Source organism: Lacerta agilis, chromosome 12 (assembly GCF_009819535.1).
Source record: "Lacerta agilis isolate rLacAgi1 chromosome 12, rLacAgi1.pri, whole genome shotgun sequence".
Classification (NCBI taxonomy): domain Eukaryota; kingdom Metazoa; phylum Chordata; class Lepidosauria; order Squamata; family Lacertidae; genus Lacerta; species Lacerta agilis.
In genome coordinates, this window is record NC_046323.1 from 43,319,879 (window position 1) to 43,332,949 (window position 13,071).

Sequence of the window (13,071 nt, forward strand, 5' to 3'; positions counted from 1 at the left end):
ACAGACATAACTGCTTCTGTGATACTTAAGTGCTTCCCCCATCCCCCGACTTTAATTAATTTACTGTTGAGTTAGTAATTGTAGATTAACGGGCAGTCAAATAACATTCCATATGGTGGGGAACTGTGCAGAATTGGGGGGGGGGGTTGTAAGGGGACAAATTATTAAGCCAGTTTTCTACTTATGCTTCATCCTTTTAGCTCCATATGTGACTAACAATGTAAAATTGGGTGTCTTTTCCCCCCATTGTTGTTGTTTTTTGGCTTCCTTTTTACAAGCATTCATGTTGGAAGAAGGATGAAATGTGCAAAAATTTAAAATTTAAATATTTTTCTAAGATCCAGCTCAGCAAAAAGGCTACCCCAGTCTCCCCTGTGATTTTTTTAAGCAATAAGATCAAAGCTAATATTTTTTGTTATAAAAGCTATATATTGTAAAAAATAATAATAATAGTGAAACAAAACACAACTGGGGGGGGGGGAACGTTTTAAGAAAAAATATGCAGGACCAGTACCTGCTGTGTCAACCCTGTTCCCAAAATTCAGTCATATACCCACTGGCACAAACCAACAGATAATGCCTTTAAACAGTAAATTAAGCTGAACAAAACCAGCTCGTGTGATTAACAGGTAACTGTTACATCAAGGTAGTATGCTTTTTCTTTCTTTCTAAGCAGTTTTAAATGTCTTACATTCAGATCTCTTTAAAATGTTCCTGTCATTATATTTCTTCGTCTCTACGAAACCTAAAAACTTCACTTTCATTTTTTTTTTTAATTTGCTGACATCTCAACAAATTGTCTAGGTTAACAATTACCAAAAAAAGAAGAAGAAGAAGGAGGAGGAGGAGTGTGCTCCAAGGCTGGGATTCAAATTGCCTTACTGACAAAAGGAAAGGGGGGGGAGGAAAAGGGGGATTTTGAGAGGAGCGTTAAAACGCAAGACTGAAAATTTTAACTGTGCAAAAAGTTCTTTGTGAAAAAAAGTGTTTTAAAGGCTGGGGGGGAAGAGAGGAAAAAAGTAGAAGAGGGGGAACGAATTCTAATCAACAATTCTGACCCCTTGGAAACTAACTTTAGAAATTAAACGAAACCCAAAAACCTGCTGCGTCGGAGGATAGCACTGCATTGGGGCGACTCCTTCGCAGAGGAAGGGGGCTCTCATCTTTTCCTGCGGCAGGTGCGTTTGTGCTCAGCGTGCCAATGTTCCTGCTGACACTTGATGGAGCAATAGGAAGTGTTCCAGCAGCAGTGATACATGGCCTCCTCTTCACAGTTGTAGCACTGGGGCGGAGAAAGGAAAACAGCAGCAACAGTCAAGTGCAATTTAGGTGCATGGCCTCTCCGCGGTGCCTATTGCTCACCCTGCAGTTGCCTGTCGGCCCAGGACCCACTTCCCCCCCCCAAAAAAAACCTGACACTATTTGGTTTCTGGAAAACATTGCCAGTTTGAAACCGGCCCACCAGTCCCATCTGGTGGCACTGGGTTTGGATCCAGCTTTAGGGCTGACTCACAGCTAAATCAGTGAACTGGCACTTCTGAAAGCAGTTTTTTGTTCAAGGTGGGATGAAAGGTTTGTTCTATGTTGTTCGCACATGCAAACCACCATGTAACAAACACGCATGACAATGCTGATGACCTTTGATCGTTCATAGGTTGAGGGCAGACCCAAACTAATATAATCTTAACACGAGAGATGATGACTTTTAATAGGCATCAGGCAGTGGCCTGGGGTTCTACTATTTCATAATTGCTCCCCATTTTAGTATTTTCAATTTGAACATTTTTATCCCACCTTTCCACCCACACAGTACTCCACGGTGGCTAACAACAAATGACACAATACACCCAGACAAAAAAAATTTTTTTTAAAGGGATCAATGCTAACAAAAGAATAAAAACAGCAAAAAGCAGCCGAACAGCATCAAAAGAAAGTATCCTCCACAACAAAGAAACAAGGATAGCAGTAGCTAAACAGGGTCAAGGTGCGGAATAGCAGAAGCTTAAACAGGTAGCTGGAAATAGGCGGGGAAGGGGGCAAGCAAGCCTCCCATGGAACAAGGGCCGAGCCACCAGAAAAGCCATGCATCACCTCCCCAGGCTTCAGCTGTTGGTCTAGGCAAGAGGACTGTTTACTATGGAAGAGGGGACTCTGTGACCCTGCAGGTGTCACTGGGCTCCTACTCCCATCAGGCCCAGCCAGAAGGGCCAGGGATGACCCCCAGGTCCACAGCAGCCATCATGCTCTGCCACAGAATGATGCTCAGGTGGAAGGACGTGGCGGGTAGCAGGAGAGCAGGATGGAGCTGCCCCGGCCTCTGGCGACTGAACTGCTGCAGCTCCCCGGGGCCACATGTCACCACCACCACCTCCCCCCTCCTCGCAGAAGAAGGGCAGAGGGGTTGGGAGGCTTGCTGAGGCCTCAAGGGAGTGCATTTGGTGATTTGACGATGACTCCAAAGCTAAAGCTGCAGGGACAGCAGAAATGATGGAGAAAGGAAAAGGCCCTTCCATGCTCCCCGTTGCCACTGCAGAAATAAGGCCACAAAACAGGCCACCGTACATCTGTCCGCCCCAATGATGACACTGCCTGCAATAGTTAGTGATTTGTAGCCAGTGCTGCTTACCCACTGCTTCTTCTTGGTCTGGGAAATCAGTTGCTTGTGCTGGCTGGCTAGCTTCTTAACCTCTTCTAAAAACTCCTCTTTGCACTTCTCCTTCACCTGCTTCGTCTTCCTGTCGCACTCCGTCTGCATATTTGCAACAGCTTTGTTCACAGCTTGCCTTTTTTCCTCCTCCATATCTGTACGCAACTGGGAGGTCAAAGAAGCAGGTGAGCAGGTGAATGGGCATAGCAGTTTTCACACACACACAAACACACCGCAAAAAACAAACACCCGACTTGCAACAGGTAACACTCCACATTGCCAGCTGCTTTCCAACGTGGAATTGACCCCACATCACCCCTTCTGATTCACACTGCGACTGCTTTCATCTAGATGAGCTAGCGCTATTCTTGGCAGTTCTCCTCGGCTGCCGTTTGGAGTCGCAGGCATCGGCCTGGGCGCTGGAGCAAAGCTGCCAAGTGGCTTGTAGGGATCAAGTGCGCAGGATCTGCCGCAACGAAAAAAAACCTTGAGATTTCGCCAGGCTGTGCCCGCACTGGGGCAAAACGCACAGAGCAGCTGCGCCAACTGATATGCGCAGCCTGAAATTCAGGCAGGTGGCACAGCTGTGTTTTTGGCACGTGTAATGCATCACGGCTGATGCTGCCACATTGCTCCAGTTTAGAAGATGTGTATGTTCTGTCTCAGGCTGCAACACCCATGGCACAACCAGGTGCAGATGCAATCTCATTAAAAGCAAAGGAAAACACTCCTTTTTGAAATCTTTGTTGATTGAGAAGCCAGCTAAAACATCATGTAATGTCTTGCACAGGATTTTTTTTTTTTAAGAACGAACTGCTTCGAGGATTAGAATTAATCAACATCCTCAACAAAGATTGTTCTCTTCCTGACATCCCTGCTTCTGCTCATTTTAAATCCCAGGCTACTCCTTCGTGTGGGTGTTTGCCCAACTTTATGGGTCCTAATGCAGTAGGGGTGGGGAACCCTTTTGGGCCTCCCAGGCCAGATCTTCCTCTTCCCATTCCCACGAGCCAACTTTGGCAAGTGGGTGGGGAAGACCCACCTGTCAAAGGGGTCTGATTTGCCTTTCCCTCGGGAAACACGCTGGCAAAGCAGCACCAGCAGGACTTGATCATTGGTTCACCAGGTGATGATAAGTTTCTATCCTGCTGTCTGCAAATGGGTTTTGCTTCAGCAGCACAGAACACACTGAAGCAGCCCCCAGCAGGATCAAACTCTGCCCCGCTACTTATCAGTTGATGCTACCCAGTGACATCAGTTGATGAACAGGTGGGTCTGATTTGGAGGAAAATTGCTTTGCTGATCAATGTGGAATCCCTGGAAGACCAAGAGTGGCCTGCAGGCTGCAGTTTCCTCACCCCTGCTCTGGTGCAGTAACAGCAATAATTTATATAGCTAAATATTCAAAGTGATTCTCTTCCACCTTAGCAAGCCTTACAAAAGCCATGCAAGGCAAGGCATTTCTCTGTGGTGTGCCACGTTCTTGCCACGTAGCCAACGTGGTGCCCTTCAGATGTTGCTGGACTCCAATTCCAATTACCCTTGATCACTAGCTATGCTGGTTGGGCTGATGGGAACTGTAATCCAAAAAACACCTGGAAGGCACCCCGCTGGCCTTAAGTCACATTGGGAGCAACATGCGTGGCTGAAGCAACATTTAAACCAGCTCACATTCTACACACCAATGTCTCCCTACAGGCGGTGTCCTGTACTGCTGCCACAGGGCTCGAGGCCAGGGACTCTTCTCCAACAGCCTTTGCTTTTAGAAGAGTTTACCTGGGAAGGGATCGATCAGGGGTTATCACCCCTATGTGGAACAATAAGTACACTCTGAAGGAAGAGGGAAACTGATACACGGTGGTGTAACATTTGATGATGGTATACAATTGGAATTACAGTGGTACCTCGGGTTAAGAACTTAATTCATTCTGGAGGTCCGTTCTTAACCTGAAACTGTTCTTAACCTGAAGCCAAAAGGGCCTCCTGCTGCCGCTGCGCCGCCAGAGCACAATTTCTGTTATTATCCTGAAGCAAAGTTCTTAACCTGAAGCGTTATTTCTGGGTTAGCGGAGTCTGTAACTTGAAGCGTATGTAACCTGAGGTACCACTGTAGTGCCTTCCTTGTGGTCAGAATTCAAAAGCATCAATTCTTTGGCGATCAGCCTTCTTTATGGTCCAGCTCTCACTTCCACACATCACTCCCAGTAGTAGTAGAAGAAGAGTTTGGATTTGATATCCCGCTTTATCACTACCCGAAGGAGTCTCAAAGCGGCTAACATTCTCCTTTCCCTTCCTCCCCCACAACAAACACTCTGTGAGGTGAGTGGGGCTGAGAGACTTCAAAGAAGTGTGACTAGCCCAAGGTCACCCAGCAGCTGCACGTGGAGGAGCGGAGACGCGAACCCGGTTCCCCAGATTACGAGACTACCACTCTTAACCACTACACCACACTGGCGTAGTGATGTATAGAAGTGAGAGCTGGACCATAAAGAAGGCTGATTGCCGAAGAATTGATGCTTTTGAATTATGGTGCTGGAGGAGACTCTTGAGAGTCCCATGGACTGCAAGAAGATCAAACCTATCCATTCTTAATGAAATCAGCCCTGAGTGCTCACTGGAAGGACAGATCCTGAAGCTGAGGCTCCAATACTTTGGCCACCTCATGAAAAGACTCCCTGGAAAAGACCCTAATGTTGGGAAAGATTGGGGGCACAAGGAGAAGGGGACAACAGAGGACGAGATGGTTGGACAGTGTTCTCGAAGCTACCAACATGACTGACCAAACTGCGGGAGGCAGTGGAAGACAGGAGTGCCTGGCGTGCTCTGGTACATGGGGTCACGAAGAGTCGGACACGACTAAACGACTAAACAACAACAATTGTGGTCAGAATTACCTTCTCAAGAGCTTCTCGCACCACCCTCTCCGTCTCCCTCTTATGATCAGCCTTGAACCTTTCTTTGAAGTCGCTGAAGATTTTGGTGTATTTGTCATGGCACATGTTTTGACATACTCCATCGTTATTGGTCTGGGTGCTCCGATGCAGCATTTTTGGAGAAGAGGCACTTAACTTCTTTGTCTGGGTTGACACTGAAACTTTTTCGATGGGTTGAGGCATTGTGGGGATTTCCTGGCTTGAACTAACTGCTTCCGTCTCCGGCTCTGGCTCCTGGGGAAAACCAACAAAACGACTCCTCTTAATCACCAGTGGAGACGAACGTAATCATCTGGGTTTCAGATATACAGAGTGGGAAGACATTGAAGCAATGTGCAAATCAGGTCCAAACATACCTGAAGGCAAAAGGAGCGATGCTATATAGTATTACAGCACTACAACAATAACACAGGTGACCATGCCAGTGCTGCAAAACTACCTAATAGGGAGAGGGAGAAAACACATCTAGCATAGAAATGAATTAACTTGCCAGCTTCTCCTTGAAATCTTTCAGTCCCAGCTGATCATTACAAGAATTCTGTAACTAAGAAACAGAAACTTTGGTTTTTTTCCCCTCTTCCCTTCTCAATGCTTTTTCCTTTTGTGTTGTGTCTTTTAGACTGTAAGCCTGAGGGCAGGGACTGTATGATTAGTAAACCCATTAGTAACCCCCTCTGAGCCTTGTTTGGTTGAAGAATGAGGTGAAAATGAATGAATGAGTATTACTACACACACAGAATAAGGGCTGTAGGTTTACAGAACCAGAGACTAGGTGTCTCTTGACTTTGGCTGTACAGTAGTCGGGGTTGGGGCAGATGTAACACTGGCCATGAGATAGGAAGCAGGCTGCAGGTTAGTGTACACACTTTCCATCCCTTCTCAAACTCTGCTTAAGGCGGGAGCCCTGGTTATGTACAATGAAAGTTGGCACAGATGCAATGCTAAACCATGGTTAAGGCAAACAAGGGAAGCAAGGAGGAATTTGCACGGAAGAAGGCAAGAGAGAGTGCTCTCCATCTCCTAACTGCGGTTAAGAGATTGGCAGTGTTACATCTGCCCCAGGCCACGGGACTTGACGTTGTGGAATTTTGAGCTTTCCAGCCACTTAAAGTGACAGAACAAGTAGCAATCAATCCTTAATGAAATGAGAGCACAATTTATTTACATAGAACTGTATTTAATAGATCCAGATTGGAGAACTTGGTCCAAATATGTAAGACAGCTTCAAGCAGTAATTTGGAACAGTAATGCACTCTTTTAAGAAATGGCAATCACTCTTCTGACATTCACACAGTCAATAGTAATGGAGTATAAACTGAATTTGTGAATGATAAGAAAGAAAGGATGCCTCTTGGAATTTTTTTCCTGCCTTATGCATAGGTGCATGTACCAAATTTGCTGTTTCTTACTTCCTTTTTGGGTTCCACGCTTTGATTACGTCTTCCTTTCTTTGCCCTTGGTTCCTGAGTAACCTTTAGCTGGAGATATTGTTGAAAAAACAATATAGTATTAATTCAAATGCCATAAAACACTAATTCAGAATTGCTGATAAGTAATGAGTATTTTTATTTCTTTGCAAAAAAGTTTGACTATATACACAACCTACAAAATAAATGGTTCATTAATACCAATTAATTTATTTCTATATGCTGAACTACGTAAAGCAAACTAAAAAAAGACTACCAAGCCTTTGAAAAGCCCCCAAGAAGGATACAGTGCTAACCAAGCAAGCGTGTTTGAACCACAAGGGTGTAACTAGATCTCAGGGTGACCTTGCCCCAGTTATTAAGCTATCATATAGCCATAAGCTTTAAGAGCAGGGTTTCCCAAACTTGGGTCTCCAGCTGTTTTTGGACTACAACTCCCATCATCCCTACCTAGCAGGACCAGTGGTCAGGGAAGATGGGAATGGTAGTCCAAAAAACAGCTGGAGACCCAAGTTTGGGAAACCTTGTTTTAAAGCATCTGGGAAAGCCCATCTTCAAGGCAACTTGGAACTTTCTCCCAAGAGCACAGATGGGAGGCACACTGAAATTTGGTTACATAATAAAATTAGGATAAATGAGGGGGAGATTCAGAGCAGAGTAGGTATTAATGTCACATTATGAACAGCCAACTTTCATCCATGCTAGGCCACAAAGAGTACAAAACCTGGAGCCAAATCAAACCAACAAAAATCTCAAACTTCATCTGAATCCAACAAGAAACAGACTACTAAATAAACTGTAAATCAGTAAGAATATGGCATATTGGGGGGGGCATAAAATAATAATAATAATAATAATATTTATTATTTGTACCCCGCCCATCTGGCTGGATTTCCCCAGCCACTCTGGGCGGCTTCCAACAGAAACCAAATACAACAATATCAAACATTAAAAACTTCCCTAAAAAATATGTTTTGTGAGTTTGCTTTCACTGACAGAACCTCTATTGAGAGGCTAGAATCCACAAACTGACAGCCATGCCAACATTCAGAGATTATTGATCAAAACTGCAATATAGATTAGGAATACGTGTAGCCATTCACCTTTGTTTTGCATTAACTGCCCTACAGATAACAAACAACCCATTCTTATATCCTCTGGGTAACATGTCCTTGCAGAGGAATTAAAAATGTAACCCTGCTGTTGACAGCAGCTGCTGTTAGTGCCACGACTGCAGCAGCATTAAATTGCATGGGCGCAATAAATGAAATGGTTGCAGCTGTCCTATAGGTAGAAGGATCACATTTAAGTTTCCCAAGTTCATGATTGAGTGGGGGGGGGGGGGAATCAGCACTGCACAAACAGGCTCATAGATACAAAACAAAGGGGAACAGAATTTCGTTAATATAGCCATTAATGCATGTTTTACACATTATTAGCAGGACAGGTTCACAGGACTGACATGCAACCAAATAATGTTGTATATCATGCAAAAACAGGAAACCAGATCATATCAGCTTTTGGCTCATCTGGCACAGTATTGTCTACACAGACATGCTGTGGCTCTTCATTTCCAGTCCTTAGGTGGCGCAATCGGTTAGTGCATCTGGCTGTTAACCGGAAGGTCGGTGGTTCAAGCCTACCCAGGGATGGCTATAGGCAGGATTCCTGCATTGCGAGGGGTTAGACTAAGATGACCCTCGGGGTCCCTTCCAACTCTACAGTTCTAGGATTCTAATGGAAAATGCCAGGGATTGAACCTGGAACCTACTTAATTGCAGAGCAGATGTTGTACCACTGAACGACAGCCACCTTGCTTCTGGTTTCTATCCTGCAGCGGAAACCTGAAAGCCTGTGGAAGTCTATCTTTTCATTCCTTGCTCAAAAACATTCTTGGAGAATCAGGATATCAGGAACAAACTTTATAAATTATCATTCTTGCTACGAAGTACGGAGTGTTCCCAAGGAATAACAGCTGGCGCAGAATTTGTCTTACTTACTCAAAACAGGAACACACTTGGTGAGAAAGCAGACTCAAAGAACAGCCTAACTTGGTGCATGAATCCACGGAAAGTCAGCCTTTACCTGCAAGGCTGATTTTCCAGGACAACTCACCTGCTCATTGCTGGTGGAAGAGATGCTGGATTCCGCCTCCTCCTCTCCTTTATCCTCATTCTTTGATTTCCAGAACCTGCCATCTCGAAGGAAGCGCTGGTGTAGTTCTAGCTCATCACACGCTTTTTTCCAGCCCATGCTACGTTTTACATGCAGCCTATGTATATTCACTGTGATCTCTTGAATATTTTCTGAAGGGATCCAGGCCCTGGACAACGTGAATTAAAATACATTCTTAAGAAAGCTCATCTGCATGTTTGATTTATGTACACCCCTTGAAACTGGCTAGGGCACAGTTTCTAAAGTAGATTTTTTTTCATACTGAAAGTCTATACATTAATTATCATAAGGGCAGATACCTTACAGTCTTTTGTTACAGGATTTAGTATTTTTGGCCTCATAGGATGGCCCGGTTCAGATGCCAGTCTAAAAAAAAACCCATGGATCAGAAATGCACTGTGCACCTGTGTGTTGCCTCTCTTTAATTACTCAACTGAATACAAGATTTCAAGCTACATTTTGCTGTGATTTGTCAAGCCACTGTTTGCTGTGATGTCCGAGGCAGGAAACTATGGTTTGAAGCTGCCGGCAAATCTGCTTTGTAGGGAGTACTCAGATCAGTTTCCCAGCTTGGGCATCACAGCAAGCCGAGGTTTAGCAAACCAAGAAATATTGGAATCAATTGGGTAAGCAAGCAGCACACAGGCACATGGGAATTCCTGAGCTAACAAATAACGGTGACATCTAAACTGGGCCATAGATCTTCCATCTGAAGCTTCCCCCACCCCTTTTTATAAATATCTAGCATAAAAGAAAAGTGTTACCAAATGATGTTTCCCCTCTAGCAATAGTTCTATATTACCCTTCTTTCTTACTCTGCTTCTTACAATAAAATGGATGTGCTTTGCAATTGGGGGGGGGGGGACCTACTGTTGTAATATGGATTAAAAACAAACAAACCCAGCAGCTCCTTAGATAAGGATATTTTTATTTGTATGTGGTTCTGACCTCATCCCATTTTGCACATGTCTAAAATGCCTTACAACTGTAAGTACCAATCTTTTATTCAGATTGCTATATGAGGAAATGAGTCAGGCAGACTTTGTCTCATTCTTTTATCTAAAATATGTTAGAGAGCATCCCTGCAGCAATTCTGAAAGCGAAATTTCTTGTGAGTCACTGGACAGTCCCTCATATCTTTTCTAAAATCACGTGCATTAGGGAAAACATAACACGGTCTATGTGGCTTGTGATTTGTTTTTTCTTCCAGCTGGAAGCTTAAGAAACAAAGAGGCAGGTTCATCAGAAGCTGCAAATATGAACATACCTTTGGTGGTGGTGACCAAAAAAGCGTACGTCCACCTGATTGTCCTCTTTCTGCATGACTTTGGCAGGCCAGAATCCAAAACCTTTCATTTTAGCCCAAACCAGCTCATGATTGGGTATCTAGAAATTAAAGAAAGATGCAAGTTGTAGAATGATGGCTGGCTATGGGACTTAAAAGAACCACACTCAACTGCAGAATCAAGACGGAACTCATCCATGATAGTGCTGAACTTATGTCTTATACAGAGAAGACACCAAGAACCATTGTGAGCCTAATACCACAATACCAAACCACTATGCCCTATCCCTTTCGCTGCAGGCACAGCAAATCTGAGGTTCCTAGCTTAAATTTAAGTACTCTGTTAGAATTCGTTTACACCTAAATACCAGGTTGTTTGATGCCAATAGAGGCTGACCGACACGTGAAGTTCTAGGCACTTGAGTATCTTGTTCTCTTGCACGTGGGAAATGCTCCATATGCCCTTAGGAACCTGTGCAGGTTCACCAGAGTTGAAGGATTAGAATCAAAAGTGTAAAATGAGTTTCAAGCCAGTACATCTGAATGCTTAACTGGTGCTTGTTCCCATCATCTAGTACACAGAGATTTCATTCTGCAATCACAGCTGGTAGCCATTAATAGACCTTTGGGTTTTGTTTTTGTTTAGTTTTAAATACCATGTTCTTTAAAAGGTTATCTGAGCTGCTGGCCATCACCATATATTGTGGCAGCAAATCTGAAAAATTAATCGTGAGTAGCGTGAAAAAGCAAACTGGAGGAGTAAAACTTACACAAGGATAGCAGAACCAATTGTCGGGACGCGCGTTCGATAAATAGAAACAGTTCTTGCAAAGCTGAAGTTCGTCCAGCTGAAATGGGAAACAATCTGTAAGCCCCAACAGTATATTCTCTAGGATGGTTATATTTTTGACTGGGGTTTTCAAGTGGTCTCTGCCTTAGCAAAATTATACTAGCTGTACACGCCAAGCAAACATTTGGCCTTAGCACTCTTTTATTTGTGCTCAGTATAAAAACCAAAAACTTCTTCAATTTATTTATTTTATTTTTTGTAACAAACTATGGCATGAATATGAGAATAACTAGCAAACTTTAAAACATTTCCTACCCTCTAGAATAATTTGACTATGGAAGCACTAATACAACAGCTGACAATGTTTAACTCTATTTAGATGTCTCCATTTTTTTTATTAAAGTGAAAAAGTGGCTTCGATTTTTGAATCAGGTGTCAAATGTCTCTGATTTGGATGAGTGCAAATGTATGAACCAGAAGCTGAAACACTTCACTTCTGATTCTGTCTCTTTTCCATTAACTAATCAGCCACCTCTCCCAAACTGAATAAAAATAAAATCCATTTTTCCTCTTCTGTTTGCTTAATTGTTAAAATGCAGCTATGTAAGTCCACAGTTATATGGGAATATAGAATAGCCAATAAGCTCGCTAAGACATGGTGTATTTTTAAAGCTGAAAATATTTACAAAAGAGCATCTCACTTGGGGCTCTCGATGTTGCATCAACTGTTGCACAAGATTTCCTTATTTCCAGGAAAACTTTCAAGACAAATGGAACCATTCAGCATATGGAAACTGGTAGGCAATTATCCTGACACCAAATAGTACTGCCAGCCAGCTTACTTGCTGGATACTACTCACCTCGTGGCAGGTGTCTTTGTAAAGCATTCTGGCTATGTCAGCTTGCTCACTGTCCGCTGCAAATAAAGGCACACACAACTAAGTATTTGCACACTTTTCATACAACCACCAATCTCTTATTAGCATGAATAACCAAATGGATACATTTATAATGGCCATTTACTAATTTCTGTTCTGATTCCTCAGAGCTTCTCAACAACTCTACAATTCTGGGAATCTGTAGTTCTTGCACTGGTGCTATTTGCCATGACTATAGGCCAATGTCCCCCAGAGCAAATATCTACACATGAAGGGCACGTTCATAAACGTGCAATAGAACTAAGGAATCTTAGGTGCATGTTACAGACCCTCTGAATTTTGTCTTTTTACTGTGGGGAACACAACAGATGTGTTTGCCACACAGAGTATAATCTCTTTCTCTATGTGTGTGTGATATATCCAACTATGGTGAGAAAGGGGTGTTTTCTGTACTCCGGTACACGCACTATGCAGTTGGGCTTGCTAAAAGTCCTCTAGAACTATTACGTCTGAAAACACCTGCCTGCAGCACACCTGCTCTCTCAGTTTGTGATGTGCTAAAATTTCAACTGAGCAGGCTGATCTCTGGAGGAGCTAAAGGGCAGTTAGCGTGTTTTTGCTTTTGAGATCTCTGGCTCTAGCCACATTTAATCCTTCCTGCACATGCACTTCCGAGAGGCACACCGACAAGGAAGAGACAATGCCAGAGAGTAAAATAATGCATTCAGATTTGTATCTAGGGCCAAGCCAAACATTTATCGTTTTGATTTTTAATGTCTGCGGCTGTTGCTAGAAATTCCTACTCAATAAATAGGCAGTTTGTCTTGAGGGGGAAATGCCCACTTTTTTTGAAGATGCATTGAGGGTAGCAGTTTCCTGAGCATGTGACTGTGAAGCACTGAAGCAAACGCTAACGGATGTAAGTTTGGAAGTGCT

General features: G+C 43.6%; 1 protein-coding gene across 10 annotated transcripts in view; it reads right to left on the reverse strand.

The window, feature by feature from the left end:
• Nucleotides 1-1,009: 1,009 nt before the first annotated feature.
• Nucleotides 1,010-13,071, reverse strand: part of ZMYND11 (zinc finger MYND-type containing 11) — a 104,053-nt gene continuing 91,991 nt past the window's right edge. For 4 of the 10 annotated variants that reach the window (XM_033166199.1, XM_033166200.1, XM_033166204.1 and 1 more), the window contains 9 exons: nt 12,118-12,173; nt 11,238-11,315; nt 10,450-10,568; nt 9,123-9,330; nt 6,990-7,058; nt 6,071-6,124; nt 5,542-5,814; nt 2,627-2,812; nt 1,010-1,282 (listed from right to left, as the gene is read on the reverse strand). In XM_033166199.1, the coding sequence (XP_033022090.1) occupies nt 1,160-1,282; nt 2,627-2,812; nt 5,542-5,814; nt 6,071-6,124; nt 6,990-7,058; nt 9,123-9,330; nt 10,450-10,568; nt 11,238-11,315; nt 12,118-12,173 (1,166 nt within the window). In that variant the 3' untranslated portion in view covers nt 1,010-1,159. The remainder of the gene's footprint in view (nt 1,283-2,626; nt 2,813-5,541; nt 5,815-6,070; nt 6,125-6,989; nt 7,059-9,122; nt 9,331-10,449; nt 10,569-11,237; nt 11,316-12,117; nt 12,174-13,071) is intronic. The other 6 variants (XM_033166202.1, XM_033166201.1, XM_033166205.1 and 3 more) reach the window with 4 other exon arrangements.